This window comes from Miscanthus floridulus, chromosome 2, assembly GCF_019320115.1.
Source record: "Miscanthus floridulus cultivar M001 chromosome 2, ASM1932011v1, whole genome shotgun sequence".
In the NCBI taxonomy this organism is placed as follows: Eukaryota; Viridiplantae; Streptophyta; class Magnoliopsida; order Poales; family Poaceae; genus Miscanthus; species Miscanthus floridulus.
This window is the reverse complement of record NC_089581.1, coordinates 115,599,997-115,614,865: the sequence shown is the minus strand read 5'-3', so window position 1 is coordinate 115,614,865 and position 14,869 is coordinate 115,599,997. Positions and strand designations below refer to the sequence as shown.

General features: G+C 50.5%; 2 protein-coding genes across 2 annotated transcripts; both read right to left on the bottom strand.

Annotated features, from left to right (window-relative positions):
* Positions 1-4,950: 4,950 nt before the first annotated feature.
* LOC136536905 (uncharacterized) lies at positions 4,951-5,697 on the bottom strand. The gene has a single exon (XM_066529043.1). The coding sequence runs from the start codon at positions 5,695-5,697 to the stop codon at positions 4,951-4,953; it is 747 nt and encodes a 248-aa protein (XP_066385140.1).
* Positions 5,698-11,421: 5,724 nt separating this feature from the next.
* On the bottom strand, positions 11,422-11,961 carry LOC136536904 (uncharacterized). Its single transcript, XM_066529042.1, has one exon. The coding sequence runs from the start codon at positions 11,959-11,961 to the stop codon at positions 11,422-11,424; it is 540 nt and encodes a 179-aa protein (XP_066385139.1).
* Between the last annotated feature and the right edge of the window lie 2,908 nt (positions 11,962-14,869).

The following is a 14,869-nucleotide window of genomic DNA, read 5'->3' as shown; positions in this document are numbered from 1 at the left end:
TTGTAGCAAAAGTGGTACGGCGATGTAACTTGGTAAAGGTACTTGCTCAAAAACCTCGATACCAGCGCGTGCCAAGCAGGATCACCATGTGGCAGTTGTTCCACAAGGAGCCCTCGGTTTCGTTGTGGCACCATAAGCTTTTTAACCAGGCAACTATTACCAACTTACATGCCATGAAGGCGGTGGGGTCATAGACCACAGAATAAGGGGAGTATTGCAAAGGGAAAATTCAAACAACAAAAGTTCCCTTCACAACAAGGGACAAGGAATTCAAATCCAATGACGGATTTGTTTTAAAGAAATTCAAGTGTTCTACTGGGGCATCCACAATTAGTCGATACAGTGTCCAATAACATCCAATCACTGCTGGTCTGCTGGTCTCTAAATGTCAACTTCTCTTGTAACCCGCTTAATATCGCCCTTGAAAACTTTAAGCATGACTAATGAAACTAAAGTAGATGAATGTAATAAACGCAGTGAAATAAACAAAATGCATATTCCGAATGGTCTTATACGGGTACAATGTATAGGCATTCAGGCTCTGATTCATGACACAACATTCGCCTATGGTCAGACGATCTCAACAACTATGGACGACGAACAACAGACAAGAGTACAATACCAAGGGACAGCGACAACAAGCACTACTACTATGGGTACAACATCCCAAGGCAACTAATCTACATCCTCTTGTGGCAATGGCTGAGCGAGAGGAATCAAGGGTTCTTCGAATACTTCCGAGGGTGGAGGTGCAGGCAGTGCTGCAACACCGGTTCTTCTTCTCTCGGGCGGGTGGATAGGGATTCCCTCCAAGATCAAGGCATCCTGCCTTTCAGCAGCCAACGCCCTCTGTTCGGCCCTGGTGACAAGATAGGCCACCCGCAGCTGATGAACATGCCAATCTTTAGCCTCCTTTAAAGTTTCCTCCATGGTAGCCTCTGGGCTCTCAGCAGCTGCAGTGCCGGTGTGCGCTTCGACGAGCTGCGCCTAGAGCATCCGGTTGAAGATCTTGGCTTCCTCGGCATGCCGAAGGCACACCCTCAGCTCCAAGGCTTGATGGTCGTACTGCTCATCTAGAGCAAGCAGGTACGAGGTCAAGTGCACCATGGTGGGACTTTCCTCTTGCACATCTCGTCCTTGCAAAACCTCCATGTGGGCCCTCCATGCCCGCCGATTCTTGTCCAAAGGAGGAAAGAACCACATGGGGGTACGGGCAATGGGCTCCTCATAGATCTGGTAGAGGTACCACAAGGCTTTGCGGGCCACAACCTGGTAGGTGTCGATGAAGCGAAACCCGGTTGCAGCCACACTCTAGGCTTCAGTGAGGTCGGGGAACTCCTCACTCTTCCCGATGTAGACGGTAACCTCACACCGCTCGGTGCCATGCTCCTCATACTCACGGCCCTCATACTCGGGGCGATCATTGACTCTGAGCTTTTGTAGGGTGGCATGCAGGATTCTAGGAAAACCCTCAACGTTCATGCAGTAGGTACTAACCCAGGCTCCTGCCATCTTTGGCGGTGGTTGTAAGGAAGGCTGAGCAAAAAGCTAGCTCAAGGAAAAGCTAAGCGAGCTAAAGTGCGTCGAGTGGTGGTACCAATGGCTAAGTTAGGCTCTACTTATAAAGGCGGAGTGTTCAGTGGTCCTGGCGCGGTTCACCAGGATTCCCGCGTGAGATCACTACGGCGGATCGACCAAATTTTGCGCGTTGGAGGCGAGCGACGTGCGATGCCATTACTGACTAGTATGACTACAGGGCAAGGGTCCGACAAGAGCACAGAAAGGGGGTACAGAGAGATGTGGGTCACGACCGGTGCGAACCACGGGTGAACGCGAAACACAAAGCCATAGTGCAGACCTAACTCTAGAACAGGAACAAGTCATTCGTGCACAATACGACACGTGTGACACCTATGGATGGCATATCTACCAGCAATATGACACTACAATGCACAAACAGGATATGCATGAATGCTCGTCCTATACGTCCTTGCACTGTTGCCACATATAGGGCAACCGTTCTCAGATTTTTGGCACATCGTTCTCTCCCTGTAACTAGTTGATACTATCGAACTATGCTCGAGTCAGTGTACCTGCAGAAACTTGATTAATCTTATCTAAGTCGGCAGAGTGCCATCTATCCTGGATACATAACCATAGTAATAGGGCTACTTATATAACTTCGCATATAAACGTCCTAACTTCTTGCAACAATGGGTTGTCCAATTTTAGTTTAGAAAAGGTTTTTGAAGCTTTATTTTCTCATTTATGCTCTGATACCACCTGTGGCAGAACTGCCTAATTTAATACCTCACAAGAGTGCTTGTCTTCTATTAGACACTAAGCACTTGAGGGAGAACACTAAATTACTCGATTCCATCGGGCACACCCCAGGGGAGAACCCAAAAATCCACATTTTTGCCATTAGGATCACAAATGAGAGAATAAAGCTTACATCATTCTTAACCATTTCTTACATCACTTTACATGTACATCAGAGTATAACATTTATTTTTATAACAGCGGAATGTAATCATATTATCAGAGTTATGAATAATTTAATGCACAGCGAAATATAAACATGTGATCAGAATTATAGCGGAAATAAATATCTATTCATGACATGTTGAGGGATTGATATATAACAACTATGACAACAGATTATAAACTTTCATTTATAAAAACATTTGGTGAGAGTTATAAATAATAACTATGATAGCAGCGTAAAGGAATCCTCGCTGAGCCCACCAGAAGATATCCACACACAAAGGTAAGCTCTAGCATCCGCCTATCACCTACAACAGGGAAAATAAAACCCTAAGTACTCAATTGTACTCAGCAAGACTTACCCGATAGGAGAAAGGAAAAGACTCCAAGGATATGCAAGGCTATCTGACTTGTGGGTTCATTGCATTTGCAGGAAGCATTACTAAGCGTGCGTCCTTATGTTCGATTTTTATTAATAGCCGCATTGGTTCATTTACTAACCATTCTATGTAAGCACCTATGCTACTTTCAAGCAGGTGGTAAGCAATCAGATTTCCTTTGTCCATCTTCCATCTTTCATCTTCTAGTTCTTACTATGATGCTAAACCGTAGATAAGCCGTACCGGATCGTCCGGCGATTCGCGAATCAATGCCCCTAGCTGGGTACCCCGAAAACACACGCCTCGCTTGTACCCTAGGCACAAGCAGGACCAACCCATCACTCTCCTGTCCTAGGTGTCCAGGTCCCCATCCAAACTGGGACTCCAAGCCCTCGCCCCTGAGTCCCGGACTCAGTGCGGTGCAAGGACCTCCTCCACCAAAACAAAACCCTGACAGTCGGTCCGAAAAGAGCCGGATCCGCGACAAGAGAGCAACAAGTCTTCCAAGCACCCATACACAAGTATGTGCTCGGGATAATAAGTCTGTGACCTGCCTAGAGTCATATGCAACGATCGGTCCTTAACCGACCATACAGGGAAAATGGTGTAACCAAGCTATGACCCGCCTCCGCGGCGACACAACTTCTTACACCCACCAATACCCAAACCACATCCCTGCCCGGTCACCATTTTCCTTTCCACCATTTTCATATGTTCTGAGTGATGGTAATCCAATAATATATTTTCTATCTCTCGCGAGTGACAGGCAATCACTCGACTTCTACCGAAGTCCTGTAGCATACCATTCTACACGATCCTGTCATACTAGTAAGACTCATAGGATAAAGATATATATGCAAGTGGTTTCATTCAACTCCTTGAAACTTAATGCACAAATATAATTTAAACTGCAGAAAGTAGGGGTTATGCACCGGGGCTTGCCTGGGTAAGATATATTAAAAAGTTAGAATCTGCATCTTCAGATCATCCACCAGCAGCTGGATAGAAAGCCCATTGCATCATCTCCTAGAGAGAATACCAGTACACTATCTTCGGATTCCCAATCATCCTTCGTTCGATCTGTTGATCCATCATCGTACCTATACGATATGCATGCGATGCAATGCAAAGATGTGAATAATCGACGACAGCCAAAACGCTTCAAAATCCGATCCCGCCTCACAAGCTAACGAGGTAATTCTAATGCTGGTCTACGCATCCATGTCGCCGAATAAGGCATTATTTCCCAATAATTGTTTTAGCTATATAATTCGAAGTGATTTCGTTATTTCATTTTATCGATTTATTCGTTATTCGAACTAGAGCATCATTATCTACCTAGCAAACTAATTATTATTGCTATAAAAATTACAGTGAGTAGATAATAATATTAGTAGTTTACTGTCAAATTTTTAGAGTCAAGCCTATTACCGATTTATCATGGAAGTTCCTACAAGTTTATATTTTTTAATATTAAGTATCTTAGAATAATTATATAGCTCCCAAGAATATTATCCAACTATATGAACAAATTATACTAGTAGGTAGATCATGATTTTAGAAACGCAACAAAACTAGTTTTACAATTTTTGGATTCCCATACCATTTTATATTGATTTTACAAGTTTACTTTATCAGCTAAATTGGAAATCGCTCTATAAATCGAAAAGGGCCGGTGGAACTAAATTGGCCCAGTAGCTAGGCAGCCCAGTCGGCACCAGCCTAGCCTAGGCGGACGGTGCCAGCGCTGATGGCCCACGCGGAATGCACGACCCAGGCGAGGTGGCACACGACCAGCCCAGCGGGGCGAGTAGCCAGCAGCCCAAACAACTGGCCCGGCGTGATGGCAGCGAAACGGCCCAGTGCGGCCTGCCCGGGCGCGGCGCGAGTAAAGGCGCGGACAGCCCACGGGCGCAAGGCAGGCCAGCGGCAGGTGGCGTGGCGCAAATGCGAAACAGCCCCTGTACTTTTCTTAAATCACCCCACTAGACAACGTACTATTTACTTGAGTCATGTATTTACGTAAAGAACCTTGTATAAATTTACGTCTGGGATTCATACCCTTCTCACCTTGTCTTCAATCTCATAACAGAGCACCAGGGGAGACATGGCGGCCGGCGGACACTGTAACTATGGCCCAGCTCGGACCCACGGGTGGGGTTCCCATCACGGCGGCTGCGGCAGCAGCGCAGGACCATGGGGCACGGCAGCGTGGCCTAGTTGCGCGCTGCGGCAGCGGACCGGCGCGGGCCGAGGCAGGCACGGTGATGGTGGCTGGCCATGGCGGTTGCGCGGTGTGTGCGACGCAGCGGATGGAACGGCGAGGACAGGGGGCGCAGGTGCACGGACGGGGCACGTCAGCCCGACGCTTAGCTGCGGCAGCCGCAGGAGCTCGAGGCAGCAATGGCGCACACGGAGGTGGGGCAGCAACGTTGGCTTCGAGCGCGGACGGTGCTCCAGGCGTAGCGTGGACCTCGTTTAGAGGTGGGGGTGGCGCGGACGCCGGCGAGTGGACCAGGAGCCGGGCATAGCAACACGGCACGGCCTTGCCTTCGCGCGCGGTGTCCGGCACTAGAGCAGCGGCGAGTGGAGTGGGGAAAAGGGCGGCGGCGCTGCTGCTGTTGGGAGCGAGGAGATGCGTGGCCACGACGAAGCCGCCAGGCCACGGCAGAGTCGCGCGCACGAGGGGATTCAGGCGGCGGTGACGCTGCGTGGCCACGACGACGCTACGGAGGAGGCGCAAGAGCAGGAGCTGCGCGCGGGGAGGCGTTGGCGCCTGGGAGAGTGAGAAACCTGTCCGGCTGGTCCTGGCCTTAACATGATGTGCCATGACTGCGATGAGGCGATGCACGGCCTGGCCTAACTGGGCATACTCGTCACAGTGGCCAGCGCAGGAAACACACACGGCCAAATGACGACGGTGCAGCAGACATGACGTGGTGGTGCTGTGAAAATGCACTGGCTGCTGGTACTCCCACTAATAAAATACACTGGCTACTGGTGCAGACAAGACCACACGCTGTCACAGAGAGCGTACGAGCAGCCAGACAGCAACAGTAGAAGTTCGGCAGATAGTGTGTGTATGTGCATGTGTATATATATATATATATATATATATATATATATATATATATATATATAGTGCTCTATAATAAATCTCTGAACCTAATCGGCTTGCTAGTTGAACTCGACACTGTTACAGGCATGAGCATCATATATATATATATATATATATATATATATATATATGTGTGTGTGTGTGTGTGTGTGTGTGTGTGTGTGTGTGTGTGTGTGTGTGTGTGTGAGTGGAAAAGTGCTGACCGCATGACACTGGACAGGGTCACTTGCCGCAAGTGCCCTCCTCCTGATGAGGCCACCCAGGCCAGACGAGCTGACAGCTCTGCAACTGCTAACACCCGCCGGTACTGCCACTGTATGCCCGGTGGACCGGAGCAGAAACGCCTCCTCACGGCAGTAGAAAAAGGAAAAGGAGAAAACAGCGTGAAGACCGGTCTGACACGACTAAGACTCTGGCCCGATAAAACATGCAGGGACAGACACGACTTGACTGCTATATGAAAACTTGTACACGTATTACTGCTGCTGCATTTAAGCTTGCAGTGGTTCTTGCTTCCTCAATAAACTAGTGCTTCAGAACGTGCCAGCGGCCGAGCAGGGGAAGAGCGGGGAAGGAAAAAGAGGACGCCGGTACACACGGTCGTGATGGTGATGTGACTGTCTGGGAAGCAGGCAGAGAGGGGAAACGGCTAGTTGAATGAAGACAACGCAGTGAAACAGGGACTTCGGCAAGCAACGGGGAAAAGAAGGACAACACTGCAGCAAGTTCGGCCAACCTTCATTAAAACAAGAACAGCGCGACGAAATTAACACGAGTCGACTCGGAAATAGGACCTCGTGCCTCTGGCTCAGGCACTCTTATATATATATATCGCCGTAACAGCACTTTGCTTCAGAGTACGTTCATCCGTCGTAACTTTTACAATGGTTTACTAATTTACACAAGCTTCACTTATCGCTTCCCGTATATTTTTAAATCAAAAATTTGAGAAACTCGTTTCGAAAGTTTTACTTAAACCTAAATCACGGCGCTAAAAAGGATTGTAACACCGGGATGTTACACAATGCTGCGAAAATGTGTCGAATCAGCCACTAGGACACCATCAGCAGATATCTTGGCGTGAGTATCGATAGGTGTACTGCAAGGCTTGCAGTCACGCATACCAGCATGGTCCAGAATATCCAGCATATATTGTCTCTGAGAGAGGAATAAACCATCAACTCGACGATCAACAGAGAGACCCAAGAAGTGATGAAGAGGACCCATATCTATCATAGAGAATTCCAGCTGGAGAGCTACAATAACCTGCTGGAGAAACCTTGATGACGAGGCAGTGAGAACAATATCATCCACATAGAGAAGCAAAAAAGTTGTGTCAGCACCGCGGCGGTAGATGAACAGAGAGGTGTCTGCCTTGGCCTCAACAAACCCGAGAGAGGTGATGTGACGGGCAAAGCAACTGTACCACGCGTGAGGTGCCTGCTTCGGTCCATATAGTGATCTGTTCAACTTGCACACATAGTTGGGTCGGGAGGAGTCAACAAATCCAGACGGCTGCTCACAGTAAATGGTCTCAGTCAATGTCCCATGGAGCAAAACATTCTTGATGTCCAACTGGCAAATCGGCCAAGAGCGAGACATAGCTAATGTAAGAACAACGTGGACTATGGCTGGCTTGATGACTGGACTAAAAGTCTCCTCATAATCAATCCCCGAGCACTGAGTGAAACCTCGAAGCACCCACCTAGCCTTGTAACGATCAAGAGAGCCATCAGCCAAAAACTTGTGATGATAAACCCATTTACTGGTGACGACGTTAACACCGGGCGTACGGGCAACCAAAGTTTAGGTGTTGTTGGCCAAGAGTGCATCAAACTCGGCCTGCATCGCTGCTCACCAGTTGGGATCAGTTAAGGCGGAGTGAAAGGTCTTCGACAGGGGCGCCAGGCGATCCACTGGCTGAATAAAACTAGACTTGCCTCGAGTCCGCATGATGTGATCGTTTACCATAGGCATGATGGACTGAGGCTGTGTAGTAGCAGTGCGGCCAGCTCTACTGGTAGCAGCCTGGGACTGAGCGTCCTTAGGGGCAGTAGAGCCGGACACTGAGGGAGCACCAGCAGGACCCAAGCCAGAGCCCACGATGGACTGAGGCTGTGTAGCGGCAGTGCGGCCAGCTCTACTGGCAGCAGCTTGGGACTAAATGTTCATAGGGGCAGCAGAGTTGGACACCATGGGAGCGCCAGTAGGACCCGAGCCAAAGCCTAGTTCGATGGCAGGTGACGTGCTGGGCGCAGTAGCAGCAGTACCGCCCAAGCCAGAGGACGGCGAGCTAGGCACCGACGAGTGGGCACCAGACGCCCCAAGTGCCGATGTGAGGGCATGAGCTATGGCAGGAGTGCTGGGAGGAGTACCTGCAACCATAGCACTTGGCCCGATGGGCATAGTGGAATTATCATCGTCGTTCAAAAAATCCAAAGTGGTGGGATCCGAGGGTGAGGTCGACATCTCAGAAAATGGGAACATGGACTCATCAAAAACCACATGATGGGAGATGATGATCCTATTGGAATGGAGGTTGAGACATCAATAACCCTTGTGATCAGAAGAGTAACCAAGGAACACACACAAGGAGGAATGAGGTGATAGTTTGTGTGGAGCGGTGGAGGATAAGTTGGGATAACAGGCACATCCGAAAACTCGAAGATGAGTGTAGGAAGGATGAGTACCGTAGAGAGCAAAAAAACGGTGTGAGGCCACTGAGGGTCTTAGTGGGATGACGGTTAAGGAGATAGGTGGTAGTAAGTAGGGAGTCAGCCCAACAGACCGGTGGAAGGCTGGCCTGAAAAAGAAGAGAGCGCACAATATTATTAATGGTATGAAGAGCGTGCTCGGCTTTACCGTTTTGCTGAGAGGTGTATGGGCATGACATGCGAAGGATGGCACCCTGTGAGAGGAAGAACATGCGGGCCGAGGAGTGATCGAACTCACGGCCATTGTCGCACTGGACGGCCTTGACAGGAGTGCCAAACTACGTGCGCACATAGGCAAAAAAGTTAGAGAGGGTGGCAAAAGTATCATATTTAAGACAAAGCGGAAATGTCCAAGCATAGTGGGAGCAATCATCGACAATAACGAGATAATATTTGTAACCCGACACACTAGCGACAGGGGACGTCCAAAGATCACAATGTATTAAATCAAATTTGTTGACAGCTCGAGAGGAAGATGTCCCAAAAGAAAGACGAACATGACGGCCTAATTGGCAAGCATCACATATGTGATTGTGTTTGGGTTTATCACATGGAATAGCATGAGAGGTAATAAGCTGGGGCAGAGCTTCGGAGCCGATATGACTGAGGCAACGATGCCACAGGATTGAGGTGGAGGTAGGAGTTGTGAGTGCGGGTATGCTACTGGTGGGCGGGAAGAACGGGTAGAGGTCACCCGTGCTATTGCACCTGGCAATCATGCTCCGTGTTTGAAGGTCCTTCATAGAAAGGCCAAAAGGATCAAACTCTATAGAACAATTATTATCAGTGATGAACCGGCGTACTGAAATTAAATTCTTAATAATGCCTGGTGAAACTAAAACATTATTTAGAACAAGAGGATGACACGGTGCAGGAAAAGAGAATAAACCAATAGAAGTAACGGGAACGATGGATGAAGGACTAGACAAGGAGGAAGGCCGAGGAGAAGAGATAATACCAGAGTGGGCGGTCATGTGAGAACTGGCACCAAAATCAGCATACCACTCAACGGGGTTGGTAGGCGGCGTCAGGGACATCGTGTTGAAGTTATTGATGAGTGACGCCTGCTCCCAAGATCCACCAGACATGGGGTTCCATGGCGTAGGCAGAGGTGGTGTACCCGACGAGGACGCCGAAGACGGGGCGAACGTGGGAGCTACGCCTCCGTATGTGAAGCCTAGAGGTGGCAGTGCGAACCCTGGGGCCGTCGCTGGGTAGTAGGTAGGGATGAAAACGGTCGAACTTGGTCGAAAAACTCATCAACCATTTTCTACTTTTACATTTGAAATACAAAAGCGAAAGCGAAAGCAGACAAGCCGGACACGAAAATGAACACGAACTTACAGAATATCTAGAATTTTGGAAACGAACCAATTCGAGCGGAATTATGTCAAACACGGTCGGTATGCGAAAATTCAATACGAAATACCAACCCACAGTGCATAGCATTAAACAAGTGCATGACCAAATACATAACAAGTTCACAACTAACAAGTGCATGATCTAAACATCGATTAAACAATTTATAACTCTATGAAAAATGGATGTACGTATATATACGACAAAAATGTGTAGAAATGTGAAAAATGAAGTGTAAAAATGTGAGCTTCTTGGGTGCTCTCAAGAAACACAAATACCGAGACTTGATTGGGCTAAACATGTAGGGCCCGCTAGCAAATAAAAGATCGGCACTGCCTAAAAGATCCATCAGAGCCTAGCCATCCAGTACCATCTCCTCGGTGCTTCCACTTTCTCCGCCGACTCTACTTCTGCCTTGTGTTCGCACACGCTGACCTTCCTTGGACCGACCTCCGCATGGATCGAGTTTCCTCCATTGAGATCAAGTCATAGGCGACTTCTCCCCCAGTGGCAAACATGGACGCCGGGGTGCGGGCGCGGTTGAGCTCTGCCGGGGCGTGAGCGGGCACCACCACCGCGGCCGCCGAGGCTACTCGCGATCGCCGGAGCGCCAGTTGGCACGGCCGCCAGGTCATGGGGCCGGACGTGGGGGCACGCGTGAGCATGGCCGCTGGGCTTCGGGCGGGACGAGGGCGAAGGCGAGACCGTGGCGACCAGGGCTCGGCTAGAGGGGGGCAGAGGCACCGATGAGGCTGTCAGCAAGGGCGGGGCAGAGGCGTGGGTGAGGCCACCGGCGAGCTCGTGGCCACCAGGGCTCGGCTCGTGGCAGGGCCGCTGCCGTCGAGCTAGGCGCGGGCACCGTAGCAGCCGCGAGGGCGTGGCTGGCCGAGCAGATGCGCCACAGTGCGTGGGGTGCTGGTAGGGCGCCACCGCCTAGGCGTGAGCCACCGGGATAGTGTCGTCGTAGGGGCTCCAGACGCAAGGTCGCAGTCGAAGCTGATGAGGGAAGGAAGAGAGTTGCTGGACCAAATTCGGTTCGAACCGAATTTAGAATACGGAGGACTCCGAATAAAATGTAGAAAAGTAGAAATCGGTTGAACAAAGCCTAAACCAAATTCAATCCGATTTCGAATTTAGTATTCCGTATTTCGAATTTGAATTTAGTATTCCGTATTTTGTCCGAAAATACGAATTCGCTCGGGACAAATGTAGAAAACGATGCGGTTCGGTTCGGGATATTTCCTTTCTGTTTTCATCCTTGGTAGTAGGGCAACATGTTGAATGCAGGCTGGGGGTGGTCGTACGACGCGGATGGAGGACGCAGCATGTGGCCAGGTAGACCACTGTAACCGTGCGGCCACAGCTACACAGTACCAGACCAGGGATTGGTGTGACCCATGCCTAGGCCAGATGGTGCGCCACCACCATGTCGAGGTCCACCAGTGCCACCACTAGACTTGCCACTACGTCCATGGCGGTGCGGGTTGTGCGATCCAGCAGGGGTGCCGGAACCAGCGGGGGCCGGTGTAGGAGGGCGCTGCGGAGGTGGTGTTGGTGCAGTGACCAGGGCCGACGGCGCCGGTGGTGTGGCATGAGTGTCGTCAGCAGTGATGTTGTTGAGGTCAATCTCCTCGAGGAGCAGCAGCGTGCGTGCCCCGTCGAACGTGGGGAAGGGCCGCTGCATCTTCATATTCGACACCATGTGGCAAAATTTCTCGTTGAGGCCACGGAAGAGGGTGAGGACGAGTTGCCGATCACCAATCGGATCACCGAACTCGGCGAGGGAGGCGACCATCGTCTCAAGGCGGCGACAGTAGTCCGTGATGGAGAGGGTGCCCTGCTTGACGGAGCATAATTTAGCCTCCAGCAGTAGGGCGCGAGACACGCTGCCCGAGGAATTCATCCTCAAGGTAGAGCCAGGTAGCACGGGCGTTGGGATCCCAAATCATCAACGATTGCTGCAGATCGTTGGACACGGTGCCGTAGACCTAGGTGAGGACGCAGCAGTCCATCGTCGACCATGCGGAGCGCTCGGGGTACGAGTCGTCGGAGAGCACGTGATCCTTGAGATTGTACTTGCCGAGGACGATGAGGAAGAGGGAGCGCCAGTGGCCATAGTTGTTGGCCGGCTTCTCTAGGGTCACGGGAATCAGGATCTTGATGTCGATGATGGCGATGGCCTGCGTGTGCAGGGTGGCGTCGGCGGCTTCCTTGGTGGCGAGCGCCTGGTCGTGAGCGGCACAGGCCTCGTCCTCGAGGCGCTTGGCCTCGGCGGCACGAGCAGCAGCGGCGGTGACATCGTCATCGTTGGGCGCCATCAGTAGCAGCAGCAGATGCCTGGCGATGGATCAGTAGTAGGCAGCGGCAGGAAGGTGGCCCGGTGAGGATGTCAGCAATGGGTAGTGGAAGGGCCGGCGACGTGAGGTCAGCGTCGGTGAGCCGGCGACGTAGTCAGCGGCGGCTAGGGTTTGCAGAAGCGGACGCGGGAGCGAACCGTCTGTGATACCATGAAAGCGTAATAGGAATTGTGGAATACGCAATGTATTACTCAGGGACCTATGTTGTGTACATATAGGCATGATGAAGAGCCGGATACGGCAAGCCCATGGGCCGTGTCACGTTTACAATCTAACACCGACAGTGACAGGGACGTTTTGTTTTTACTTGGTAATAATTGTCCAATCGTTGACTAATTAGGCTTAAAACGTTCGTCTCGCAAAGTACAACCAAACTGTGCAATTAGTTTTTAATTTCGTCAACATTTAATACTCCATGCATGTACTGTAAGTTTGATGTGACGAGGAATCTTCTTTTTACATAGTGTCAAAGTTGGGAATTTGGTAGAACTAAACAGCGCCCATGCCTGACTGCCTGTGAGTAATAATGAACAGAACCGTGGAGGCATGGACGACGATGACACCGGCCGCGGCCGGGCACTCCTGCAGGCGCGTACGTAGCTGTCTGAACGGAACTCTGCAGGGATGCACACCCATACCCATTGATACGCCACTAGGTTAGTAGGTTTTCATTTCTCTGGCCATTTTTATTGTTATCATCTCATCATGGCCGTTTGACAAGGAACCCACTAATACCCACATCTTCACAGAATTATTGGGGCCACAGCCCACAGATAACAAGCAATGGAACCAACACCAACACCAGCACCAGCTAGTTTTTCTCATAAAGAAAGGCCGGTTTGTCTATCAGGCAGTCGGGCTCTCGAGTGCCCGATACTCTATTTTGATGGCTGCAGAGGATGGGTATTAATTGGACCTCAGCTCCCGCCGCAGTTGCGCCGCTGCCATCTCCAAGAGCTCGGACACGTTTTGAGAATGGCTCTGTTCGGCTTACCCTATATCCAATTTATTCGGCTTACCCCAGAGGATGGGTTTCTTTTTTCGGCTTACCCCATTACTGTCACTATGCCAACGTTACATTGCACCGATCAAGGCTTGCCAACGTTACATTGCACCGATCAAGGCTTCTGCTCAAAGCCCCCCCCCCCCCCCCCCCCCCCCCCCCCCCCCCCCCCCCCATCCTACATCCTCACCCTTGCCCAACGTTGTCGCCTCGAACTACTCATCTTTTGACAAATCTAGATGCCAAGGCAACACCTGTAGTGAGCCGTAGCTAGCGATCGAGAAAAGGTTACCATGCCAATCAAGACATGCAGCAACGCGGCCACACGAAGTTGTTGAATAAGGACAACGAAAACTAGTGGCAAAGCTAGGATCTAGATTTATGGGGGACAAATTTTAATAGGGGTGTCATTTTTCCTTTGATTACATATATAGTAAATTAGCTTGATCATTATGGGTTGTAATGGAAAAACACCAAAGTTAGGGACCCCCTTGTCTTTTCCACAAAGTGACCATCTACAGTTGCACCAGTCCACATGAACCACAACCAACAAAGCCATCACCAACCTCCACGAATCATCAACAGAAAGATCCGCCCGGTGAGCCAAGGCCATGTTTAGTTGAGGTCGGATTCGGCGCCGCCGGATAACTAGGTACGGTAGCTACACTGTAGCGTTTTGTTTTTATTTGGTAATAATTGTCCAATCATTGACTAATTAGACTCAAAACGTTCGTCTCGCAAAGTACAACCAAACTGTGCAATTAGTTTTTAATTTCGTCAATATTTAGTACTCCATGCATGTACCACAAGTTTGATGTGACGGAGAATCTTCTTTTTGTATAGTGCCAAATTCAGGAAATCTGGAAACTAAACATGGCCCAAGATATCTGAAGCTCAAATCCATTATTGTCCGGTCGGAGAGCGCGGGCACGCCGACTGCCGCTCCATCCGACCTCCACGGAAAGGTGTGGCGCGTACGGGATCAGAAGACAGCTTCCGCTGCAGTGGTGCTGCCCCCCAAGACGCTTGGTTCCAGGCAGCCGGCCATCCTCTCTGAGAAGGCCATTTACTCTGGATCTGCCAGCTGCTAGGAAAGGGGAGAGGGCTCTGGAGTTATGGCGGACCAGGAAGACCAGCTTTCACCAAAATGGCAAACTCAGAGGAAAAAGCACTGGTGGAGGAAGGATATGGAGCCATGAATACGGCGAAGATGGTGAGAGCCGGCGCTCCCGGAGCTTCCCCAGTGGACCGAGAAACTTAAAAGGAGGCTTGCCGGACGTTGCTTCCTAGGCACAGACCACCAAGTCGCCCAGTGCCGGGATCCGATCCGCTGCTTGAGGTGCAGGGGCGTTGGTCATCTTGCACGCTCCTGCCCAGACCGGCGTCGGCAGCCAATCTCAGCAAGCCTCCACTCCAGACTCATCTTTCCCCTGATAACATCCATAGCAGAA